The sequence below is a fragment of the Maniola hyperantus genome, chromosome 18 (genome assembly GCF_902806685.2).
Source record: "Maniola hyperantus chromosome 18, iAphHyp1.2, whole genome shotgun sequence".
NCBI lineage: Eukaryota > Metazoa > Arthropoda > Insecta > Lepidoptera > Nymphalidae > Maniola > Maniola hyperantus.
The window spans coordinates 3,175,986-3,188,412 of NC_048553.1; the positions used below are offsets into that span (position 1 = coordinate 3,175,986).

At 40.8% G+C, this 12,427-nt stretch overlaps 1 protein-coding gene across 1 annotated transcript in view; it reads left to right on the forward strand.

Annotated features, from left to right (window-relative positions):
• Positions 1 to 7,230: 7,230 nt before the first annotated feature.
• Positions 7,231 to 12,427, forward strand: part of LOC117990810 (uncharacterized) — a 54,580-nt gene continuing 49,383 nt past the window's right edge. Inside the window, exons 1-6 of the mRNA XM_069504633.1 lie at positions 7,231 to 7,324; positions 8,027 to 8,110; positions 8,849 to 9,081; positions 10,065 to 10,288; positions 10,958 to 11,019; positions 12,102 to 12,331. Of these exons, the coding sequence (XP_069360734.1) occupies positions 7,246 to 7,324; positions 8,027 to 8,110; positions 8,849 to 9,081; positions 10,065 to 10,288; positions 10,958 to 11,019; positions 12,102 to 12,331 (912 nt within the window). The 5' untranslated portion in view covers positions 7,231 to 7,245. The remainder of the gene's footprint in view (positions 7,325 to 8,026; positions 8,111 to 8,848; positions 9,082 to 10,064; positions 10,289 to 10,957; positions 11,020 to 12,101; positions 12,332 to 12,427) is intronic.

Sequence of the window (12,427 nt, forward strand, 5' to 3'; positions counted from 1 at the left end):
TATGAAGGAAAACATCGTGTGGAAGGATCCCTTCCCTGAGAGTTCTTCATAATTTTTTATTTTATTTTATTTTTTATTTATTTATTCACAACTTAAAACTATCCTTACAGGCTAACCTAATACGATAGCTAAGTAAACTTAAATAACCCTACTTTATTTAAAAACTTAACAACAACTTTGTGGCCCTTATGAACTCGCCCAGTGAGCAGCTGAACAGGTCGATGTGTTCAGCGACCGAGTTGAGCGTGCAAGTCGCGCGCGTGAGCGGCGCCCGCTGCAGCAGGCAAGTGCGAGCGCGCGGTTGCGCCAGCAGTGGAGGCCTGCGTCTGCGTGACCCACTGTCGTTCGGCACGCAAAAGCGTAACTCCTTCAGGACAGCAGGGTTATGCACCTTCCCTCTTAGCACCTTAAATATGTACGCAGCCAGGGACACTTCTCTTCTTAATTCCAGTGTACTGTATCCCACCATGCCCATGACAAACAGAGTGGGATACAGCAACGGGTATCCCGGATACACTCCGTACAACTTTAGGTACATAAACCTTAAAAATTTATTTTGAATGCGTTCCAGCATCACTTTGTACTTAGCTTCACCCGGTGACCATATGGATGCGTTGCATTCCAGATGGCTTTTCACCAGGGCTTCATACAAAGCACGCAACGCCTTGATGTTAGTGAACGCATTCGCTTGTCTTAGGACAAAACCCAAATTCCGATACGCTCTCTTACATGTATCGGCTACATGTTTCCGGAAATTTAGGTCGGCGCTGAACTGAATCCCTAGGTCCCTAACCTCCGTGACCCGCCGCAGCGTCTGCCCCTCCAGCTGGTACTGATGGTGGCGCGGGGCGCGCGCGCGGCTGAACGTCATCACAGAACACTTGGAGACATTAAAATGAAGCTTGTTCTCCTGGCTCCACTTGCTAACTGCATCTATGTCTCTCTGTAGTCTATCGTGATCTGAGATCTCTCCTACTTCCATGACTAATTTCAGGTCGTCAGCAAACAACAGGCACGTCGACTCAGTTACCACCTCCGGTAAGTCGTTTACCATTAAGATAAATTGGAGGGGCCCTAAGTTGCTACCTTGACTGACGCCTGATCTCGTATAGTAGGGCTCCGACCGGTGTCCACCACAGTCGACGTACTGACGTCTGTCCCGCAGGTAGCTGGCGAAGAAAGCGAGCGTTTTGGGCGTGCAGCCCACGCGGGCGAGCTTCGCGAGTAGGACGTCGTTGTCGACCGTGTCGAACGCCTTTCTAAAATCAAAATAGGCTACGTCTACCTGCACTCCGGCATCCACCGCTGGTACCAATCGCGTCATAAGATGCAGCAAGTTGCCAGTCGTTCCCCGCCCGGGGCGAAATCCGTGCTGTGCGTCTGACAACTGAGCACTCACCTGTTCGTATAGACTGTTGTGTACCGCCGACTCGAACACCTTCGCCGGAGTGCACAGGACTGCTACGGGCCTGTAGTCGCTGGGCTCAGAACCTCCCCTGCCTTTCGGAACCGGTACTACTCGAGTGAGCTTCCAACGATCGGGAAACGTTGCGGTCGCGATACAGGTGTTGAATACATGCAGCAACGGTTCCACTAGCACCTTGCGGCAATCCTTAAAGATAAACGGCGTTATTCCATCCGGCCCAACCGAGCGTTTCGGCGGCAGTCGCTCGAGCGCTCGCACCACCGCGTCCGGCGATAAGTTGCCCAACTCCACGCGCGCCGCGCCCGCGCCTCCCGCCGCGTCCGCCGCCGCCACGCTCAGCTTGGCCGGCTCTGAATTGTACACAGAATGAAAGAACGAAGCGAATTCATCAGCGCACTCTCGGTCTGGTAAAATTCGTCCATTCTTCACTAGTTTATTTTGGTTTATATTACCTTTTTTAGACCTCATGTAGCTCCAAAACGCTTGCGGATCCTTTGCCAAGTGGCTCTGCACGCGATCTCGGTAGGTATCGTGCGCGATCGCCGTCTCCGACTTCACTCTCGCCCTGATCTGCGCGAACGCCGCATAGTCGCTTTGCGACTTACTTTTTTTATATTTTTTATGTAATATGTATTTTTTCTTTATATCTATTATCAGTTGGGAGCTGTACCAAACCGGGTATATATATCTGGTTTTTCTAGGGAGCTGTTTTTTTAAGGGTACACATGCATCAAAAATATTTGTGATTTTAGCGTAGAAAAGGTTCAACACAGTTTCAGGGTCACTAAGATTGTAAATTTCAGTCCAGTCTTCTATTGCTATTAAATTATATAATTGTTGGAAGTCGGCCTTGTTGAAGTTCCATCGTCTAAAATATGTCGGGTCGGTTAGATCGACTAGATCGGAGAGCGTATCGGAGGCGGGCGAGGCGGGCGAGATGCACGAGGCGGGCGAGGCGCACGAGGCCCCGAGGGGCACGGCCACGGCTAGCGGCGGGTGGTACCCGTCCACCGGCTCCAGCGCCTCGTCCGCCATGCGCACCGTCACGGTCCCTCGGCCGCTCAACACTAGGTCCAGCTGTCTATCGTTGCAGTTCGGTACCTCATTATACTGAGCGAGTTCACAGAAAGCCACAAAATACTCGTAATAGTTACAGACCTGAATATTGCTAGAAAATAAGTTGAAATCACCTAATATAATTACATTATTCTTATACCTAATACATATATCTTCTAATAACTTAAACATAATCGTATATTCATTTTCGTCGGCGTGAGGAGGAATATACACCACACAACAAGTGAAGAGAAATCTATAATGTTAAGTTGGCCAATTCGCACTTGGCTGCGTGATGGCCTATCGCCTAAAGCCTAAACCCTTCTCATTCTAGGAGGAGACATAATAAAGGTATGGAATGAACCAAAAACTAAATTAATTTTTTGGTTCATTGCACATCATGGACTTCCGCAAAGTAACACCTGCTTCTATACAACACATAATAAAGGTATAGGTAATCAGTTTGTCGGTGATGAGTCAAAGATGATATTGATGAGTCGAACCCCTGATTTAATTCAAAAACTTTCCTAACTGAAGATCATAATATTTAAAAAAGTATTAAAATTATATTATTAAAATTAGTCACTAAAGATTCTACATTACCTACTGACTCAGTATTGACGAATTGGTACTCCGTGTATGTGATTAGCAAGTATTTCGGCTTCGATAGATTTATTGATAAGATTTTTGTATAAAAGTGGTATATAAAGGACTATATCGCCATTTTGCGGGGCTATCTTAAGTGCAGTGTATAAACAAAACATGACCTGACAATGCCCAAAATGTTTTTTTTAGTGATTTGTACAGTTTCTATAGGCTTAAGTAGTGCTCAGTTGGTTCAAAATTTAAAGTGTGATCCCAACATTAACTTAGTGAGCGATTTCGACGTCACACAAGTAAGATATACCTATTTTTTGAATTGTGTTTGAAGCTCGTGAACTTTAGTTGTAAGTCGTAGTAGGTAACGTAATTTATATAGTGTTTTTAGGGTTCCGTAGTAAACAAGGAGCCTTATAGTTTCGCCATGTCCGTCCGTCTGTCCGTCCGTCCTCGGTTAATCTCAGAGACTATTAGTGCTAGAAATCTGTAATTTGGCATGGGTATAAATAAATATTAATCACGCCGACACATGTAGTGGGGATGAATTTTTTTCGTCTACCCCATAGTGTGGGGTATCGTTGAATAGGTCTTTTAAAATACGGTGGGTGTGGGAACATCATATTTCGATTTCTAGATGCGATTGTAAAACGTTTTGAAACTATTGTCATAAGTATTGCTTATAATGAACAATACCTACAGTTTGAAATCGTACATAATATATGGATTATCTACTGATGATTGTGTATAAGTTTTAGGGTTTCGTACCTCAAAAGGAAAAACGAAACATTTCTAACTAGGATCACTTTGTTGTCTGTCTGTTTGTCAAGAAACCTAGAGGGTATTTCCCGTTGACTAAGAATCATAAAGGTAAGTAGGTCTTCTAGCACACGTAAGGAAAAAAAATCCGAAAAAAGTGAATTTATGGTTACATCACGAAAATAAATTAAAATGTGTACATGAAGAAATAATTAGTATTTTCAAATTCCAAAGTAAGATCACTACACCAAATGGGGTATCATATGAACAGGCTTTACCTGTACATTCTAAAACAGATTTCTATTGATTTTTATGCAAAATAGTTTTTGATTTATCGTACAAAATGTTGAAAAAAAACCGCCTGTAGTGCGGAACCGTCGGTGCGCGAGTCTGACTCGCCCTTGGCTGGTTTTAAGGGTTCCGTACCGACCTAGAATCATGAAATTTGGCAGGTAGGTAGATCTTATAGCTGACATTTGGAGAAAAATCCGAAAACCGTGAATTTAGGGTTAGAACACACAAAAAAAAAATTGTGGTCATGAACTGATAATTAGTATTTTCAACTTTCGAAGTGAGTGACTATATCAAGTGGGGTATCATATGAAAGGTCTTCACCTGTGCATTCTAAAACAGATTTTTATTTATTTTTATGTATCATAGTTTTTGAATTATCCTGCAAAATGTCGAAAAATATGACTGTAGTACGGAACCCTCATTGCGCGAGCCTGACTCGCACTTGGCCGGTTTTTTTATTTTATCTTTTCAAGTGGAACTGCTCTTAGATATATCTACGATATGTAGAGTCACATTTTTCACATCCCGATTACTGAAAGTTACCATGACTGTTATTATTGATTATTGACTTATTCAGATATACTTAACCTAAATACGACGAATTTCAGATATAACTTAATGCTGATTAACTTTCTGCGTCGTGATAAGAATTCTAACACGACACTACAAGATAAATAAATACCCTGAGACCCTGGGGCCACGTAGTCTTAGTGCAAAAAAAATTACAAGACATTTCACAGCGATTAATAGCCACATCTGGTGACAGAAGGGCTGGCTCATTTTTTGCGCAACGGATCTGCCTGGCTGTCCAGCGCGGAAATGCAGCCAGTATTCTTGGCACCATTCCACTCGGGCATGATTTGTATAGTAATTAGATAAGGCTAGCTTTAAGTTTTATTGTAATGCTAGCTTATGCGACTTATTCGTCCGCGTGGACTACACAAATTTCAAACCTCTATTTCACCCCCTAAGGGGTTGAATTTTTCAAAAATCTTAGCAGACGCCTATGTCATAACAGCTATCTGCATGCCAAATTTCAGCCCGATCCGTCCAGTAGTTTGAGCTGTGCGTTGATAGATCAGTCAGTCAGTCAGTCACATTTTCCTTTTATATATTTAAAGATTAGATTTCAAAAATTAATTAATTAATTATCAGTACCTGTATCATCATCATGATCAACCCATCGCCCGGCTCACTGCAGAGAACGGGTCTCCTCTCAGAGTGAGAGGGTTTTGGCCATAGTCTACCACGCTAGCCATGTGCGGATTGGTAGCCTTCACACATCTTTGAGAACATTATGAAGAACTGTCAGGTTTGCAGGTTTCCTCACGATGTTTTCCTTCCCCGCTAAAGCAAGTGATATTATTTAATTACTTAAAACGCACCTAACTCTGAAAAGTTAGAGGTGCGTGCCCGGGATCGAACCCCCAACTTCCAATTAAAAGGCGGACGTCCTAACCACTAGGCTATCACAGCAGCTAGTATCATCAGCATCATCTCAATCCACCGCTGGTCCACTACTGAGCATGGGTCTCCTCTTAGAATGAGAATGGATTAGGCCGTAGTCACCATGTAGGTTTCCTCACGATATTTTCCTTAACTGTAAAGGCATGTAGGTAATATTAAAAACCGGCCAAGTGCGAGTCTGGCTCGCGCAATTAGAGTGCCGTACTACAGTCGTATTTTTTTCGACATTTTGCACGATAATTCAAAAACTATGATGCATAAAAATAAATAAAAATCTGTTTTAGAAAGTACAGGTGAAGACCTTTCATATGATACCCCACTTGATATAGTCACTCACTTCGAAAGTTGAAAATACTAATTATTAGTTCATGACCACAATTTAAATTTTTTTGTGTGACCTAACCCTAAATTCACGGTTTTCAGATTTTTCCCCAAATGTCAGCAATAAGATCTACCTACCTGCCAAATTTCATGATTCTAGATCAACGGGAAGTACCCTGTAGGTTTCTTGACAGACAGACAGACAACAAAGTGATCCTATAAGAACCCTAAAAATCAGTAATTCACATGGCCCTGAAAAGATTAGAGGTGCATGCCCGGGATTGAACCTTGGACCACCGAATATTTATAAGTAACAAAAATATAAAACAAGCCTATCGTTTATGATGCCTAAAGTCGGCTTATTTTTTGGTTGTGCAGTATTATCTTATTCATTTTATTAGGTAGGTACCTACACAAGACAATCTTATCACCTACGATAAAGAGTAAGTATTTTGTTGCCGTATTTTCTCTAATTATTTCGTGAGCGTAGGCTTTTAATGAATCAAATTATTATTACTTTATGATATGGTATATTTTAAGAATTATCGTATTATAATATGGAGAGCTCAGCTTATCTGGTTGAATTTGAATCGAATGTTAATGATATTCGCAATGATTTTATTTAATTTTATTTGCCTTGGCTTAGTGATATCTATAGCCTATTCTAGGTATATCTATATCATAACTTAGAATTTAAAAACCGGCCAAGTGCGAGTCAGACTCGCGAACCGAGGGTATTTTTTAGACATTTTGCACGGTAAATCAAAAACTATTATGCATAAAAATAAATAAAAATCTGTTTTAGCATATAAAACCCTTTCAAATGATACTCCACTTGGTATAATTAATTCTTACTTTGAAAATACTAATTATTTGTTCATGAACACATTTTAATTTTTTTTGTGTGATGTAACCACAATTTTCGGATTTATTCCTTTACTTCTGCTATAAGACCTTAGGTACCTACCTCTCAAATTTCATAATTCTAGAATATAGGTCAACAGGAAGTAGGTACCCTATTTGTTTCCTTGACAGACACGACAGACAGACAGGCGGGCAGACAGACAACGAAGTGAAAAAACTATGAACTATGAGCTATGGGTTTGAAAATTAAGCGAAATCCTCGGCCGAAAGCAGCCATCTTTATGTGGACAAACTGAAATGATTATTCAATGATTTTTCTTTTGTATTCGTAGTTTCTCGGAAAATGGCACGTGGTCCGTCGCACAGAGAAGCCGGGTCATCCCACAGAATGTTCACATCTGGAAATCGTGAAGGAAAACGACCAGATACATTTACATGAGAGAGTTATCAACCAGAACTTCATGGAAGAAGTGAAAAGCCCCGCAACTCACCACGCTGGCACAGCAAAGCTCAGTATTAATAGAGCGAACTCTAATGAACGTAAGTAGTGCCTTCTTTAGCGGTCATAAGTAGATGCATGTAAAGAATCTATCTATCTAAGTTCCGCAAATTGCTAATGCGCGTGGTCGCCGTTTTAGTGACGTCAGCACTAGAATGAAGTTTCGAGCTTAGTATATTTTTACTTAAATATACGTTAGATGACGTTTCGATGTTAATGAGACATGGTTCCAGCGCAATAGCAATTTGCGGGACTTAAAGTTCCTTCTTCTTAAAGCTCATTTCACACTACGGGATACAAATTATATCCCGTTAATGTTCGATGTAGGAATTCGATGTCTGTAATGCGATCAGAATTTAACACCCATTTGCGAATTATACTTTGCAAGATATATAAATCGAATACTACTCAATTATTATAGCGGTTTAAGTAATTAATATTAAATCCAGAGATAAGCTGTTCTTATCTAGGTATTGTATTGCACAACATTTTGTATTAATTTTAAAGAATGTTACGCCTGATAAAAAATAGTGTTTCCCTAATCGAATTTCGGCCGACTATTATCCCAGTACCATCAGATAGTATGAAGCTCGCTACGCCGATGCTGCAGTTTACACTGCGTCACGCACTAAGAACTTGCGCAGTGAGTGATTTTTTCGTCAATTTATTTGGTAGTGCGAAGTGAAGACTCTGCGGCTCGTCTGATGTCGGTATATAAAATAACAAAAAACATTTATTTACAGCCACCGACTTTTGGATCCTGTTAACGGATTACGACAATTTCACCCTTGCATACTCATGTGAAGATGATGGTCCAACAAGAAAAGGTATGTACCTATAGTAAGAAAAGAAAGAAAGAAAAGATCTTATAACTAAGAGCTGGTTATTGCGGCGCTTCTTCCACCTGAGCATAAGCCCAACGCGCTTCAAGCAAAAGAAGAGCCGGAACAAACTGTCATGTATGGCACAACCCGATAAAGGGTCCCAGCTCAGCATTATGAGCGAGACCAATAATTAATCTATGGCTGTATGTCTGACGCACAAGAACATATACAGCGCTGATTTTCAGCTAGTACCTACCCTGAACCGGGTGACGCCATAAACTATCAACTACTAACAATAATACTAAGTAGGTACAATACCAATAATTATATTTACATTCGTTGTATATTATATCCTATTTGTCCAATTACTAATTAAGTAAGTACCTCGCGCCATTTTTTATTATTTAGTTTTGGCAGGGTTGTCGTGATTTTAGGATTCCGTACCCCAAAGGGTGCCAACGGGACCCTATTACTAAGCCTCCGCTGTCCATCCGTCCATCTGTCGGTTAGCGGACTGTATCTCGTGAACCGCAATAGGTAGAGAGCTGAAATTTTCACAGAATGTGTATTTCTATTGCCGCTATAACAACAAATAATAATTAATAGATATATCATAATGGCCATCACAAAAATTAAAAAAAAATTAAAAGTGTTATTTCTTGTAGGGAAAGCTTCGTATGCTAGCTAGTCCGATTCGTACTTGACTGGGTTTTTTTTAATTATAGCTTGTTTTGTCTGCAGTAACCATATGGCAGTTGGGAAGAGAAACATCTTTCTCCGCTTCGATGCTGGAAGCCTTGATGAACCGAACATTGTCCACATTGCTTGACATCACCACAGCCGATCTTATTCCTGTGGACCACTCGGAAACAGCTTGCAAAATGCTGCCCGAGATCCCCGCGGGACAAAATGTCATATTACCTGGACAATGTGACCCGAATATGCCTGTGGTACAGAACTTCAACGTTACTGCGGTAAGTCTCTTCCTACATAACTTTAGTTTTAGTTAACGGATAAACCGAAACATGTATCGAATATTTTTACATAAAGAATATATTATATATAAAATTTCAGAAATATTTAATGAAAATTTACGAAATTATAAGCTTGTTGTGTTGAATCATTGTCCCGCAAAAACATGGTCACCCCAAGCAAGCGGCTCTGTGCGAACGGGACGTTACTGGTTCTGAACAAACTATTTTCAGGTTTACCTAGTACTAAAACTAACGTTGTATAAATAGCAAGCAAACGAGCAAGCGGGTAACTTGATGTTGTGATTATCGCTTACTAGATGACGCTCGCGACTACGTCCGCGAGGATTTAGGTTTTTAAAAATCCCGCGGGAACTCTTTGATTTCCCGGGATAAAAAGTAGCCTATGTCCTTCCCCGGGATGCAAGCTATCGCTGTACCAAATTTCGTCAAAATCGGTTGAACGAATGGGCCGTGAAAGGCTAGCAGACAGACAGACAGACGGATAGGCAGACACACTTTCGCATTTATAATATTAGTATGGAAGTATGGATGAACATTTGCAACACAAGAGGAACCGCCAATGCATTGCCGGCTTTTCAGGAATTTGTTGATCTGCTTCTTGAATAACATTATTGATTAGCAGACATTAGGGGAAAAATCTGAAAACCGTGAATTTGCAGTTACATCACACAAAAATTGTGGTCATAAATTAAAAATTAGTAATTTCAATTTTCGAAGTAAGATAACTAAATCAAGTGGGGTATCATAACCTGTGGATTCTAAAACGGATTTTTATTTATTTTTATGCAACATGGTTTTTGAGTTATCGTGCAAAATGTCGAAAAAATACGACTGCAGTACGGAACCCTCAGTGCGCGAGTCTGACTCGCACTTCGCCGGTTTCTTATTAACAAAGTTTTGCCATACACCTTGATCGAAGTGCCGTCGACATTCTAGTGATTCTATGTATTTCTTGCTTGCAGTTCTTGGGAGAATGGATCGGCATATCAAGTTACTTCTCCGCAAACCAACTTGGCTCATGTGGCCGAGCAAAATATACACTCTCTGACAGCGCAGTCGCCGTCGAAAACAGTATGGTATTCAATGAAACCCTGGAAGTTATCCGAGGCAGAGCCGTCGTTAACACCCCCGACGGCAGCGCTAGGCTTCTAGTGACATTGGAGATAAGACCTGGAAGTAAGTACATATAATTCTTAGGGATAATGTTTCTATTAGAACTTGGGTGGACACACTGGCATATTATCTCTATATATTTTTTCATTTGTCTTCTATCTATATATATAAAAGGAAAAGGTGACTGACTGACTGACTGACTGAATGACTGACTGACTGACTGACTGATCTATCAACGCACAGCTCAAACTACTGGACGGATCGGGCTGAAATTTGGCATGCAGATAGCTATTATGACGTAGGCATCCGCTAAGAAAGGATTTTTGAAAATTCAACTCCTAAGGGGGTGAAATAGGGTTTTGAAATTTTGAAGTCCACGCGGACGAAGTCGCGAGCATAAGCTAGTCTTATATATTATGCCAACACTTGCATTATTTATGATAATTATATACTGGTAACGACTTTTATGTCCATTTAAAATAATAATAATTTTATTAGTCAAAACAAAATATAACCTGCCTACAAGCTATAATTTGTACAGATTTGGTCTCTCTGAGTCGTATCTTGGTAGGTACCTAATATGAAAAGGCTTCTCCCGTCAATTTTCACATGCTATCTGTTAAAATATGGTCCATCTCTACTATGAATCCTATATGAAAATAATTATTTAAGCAAGGAGTTTTTATTTTGCCAATTATTGTTTTACAGTTTTTGTCGACTCTCCGTTGTGGGTCCTGGCAACAGACTACACAAATTACGCAGTTTCGTATACTTGCGTGGACCTACCTAACAATCAAAAACAAGGTAGGTTCTGTTATCTGTATTATTTTCTAAATATTTACTTCTTCTCGGCTTCTTCTTGCAGTAGCATTTCCTACCGGAGGTCGGCAATCATTGCCGCTAATACATGTTTTCTTATCGTACATGCTAACTGGATTTTGTTCTCCGCTGCCCTAAACAGTGAACTTGTGCTCATGTTAAACCACTGGCGAAGGTTCTTAAGCCAGGAGGTCCGTCTACGACCAGCCCCCCAATTGTGTAAGAATAACCATTTCATCGCTATGGCAATCGTCAAGAAATTCTGTCCTTTGATTGGTTGATTCGTTGTTTACATTTTTTCAAAGCCAATCAGAGGGCAGAATGTCTTGACGATTGCGATAGCCATTAAATGGTTATTCTTACACAATTGGGGGGCTGGTCTACGTTTGCCTTTTATATTGTCGCGTCGGTTACGCGCTTCTGCGAGAAACGACAAGCTTTTCTTTTAAATCAGTACCTAAGTATACAGGGTGAAACCAGAACGCTAGCAAAACTTAGCGTTATTGTTATGCTATCTATACACAATCTAAACCAATAACCATTTGCCTCATTTGGTAGTTTTAGTGATTTAGTATTTTTCAAACTCGCAATGTATAGCGTGCAAAATTGGGGTCAATGCTCCGCCTACGACGCGGCATTGACTCCTAGTAGCCTACTTATGCAACGTTCGTTTACGTATAGCGTCAGTCAGATGTTTTATTTGCAATGTAATATCGTGAACTTATACAAAATATAGGATATTTTTTTCACGTTTTTTGTGTGGTATGATATCAGTAATCATCAGTTTATTCACCTGTCTTTGTTTTTGCTAGCGTTCCGGTTACACCATCGATATAAATGACAAGATATGTCCAAGCGAACAAAATTTTTCACGGTTTTGGAACCAAATAAATCAGCGCCACCAATTAGATAGTAATGAACTACCCGATTGAAATCCAGACGTCACTGAGGTTGCATTGGTGCTAAATAAACATTTTAGAACCAATGAGTCGATGCCATTTTGCTTGTTCAATGGCCCTGTCCTTACGAAGTCAATGGGTTACACCCAGTATTTATAACATTTTTAGTAAACGCCTGGATCCTGAGCAGAACACGCGAACTGACAATCGACGCTCAAAACGACGTTGACAGAGTGATAAGCAGCGAAGTAGATCTTAACCAGCGTTACTTCATCGAGGATGACCAGAGCGACCAGAGCTGCTTCTACTATCCCGAACCCGTGCCGAAGCAACCAGTGGTCTTCCGTGGACAATGTGACCTCAATATTGCAGCCATGGCTAATTTTGATGCGGTGGCGGTAAGAAAAAACCAGCCAAGTGCGAGTCAGGCTCACGCAACGAGGGTTCCGTACGCAATCGTATTTTTTCGACATTTTGCACGATAATTAAAAAAC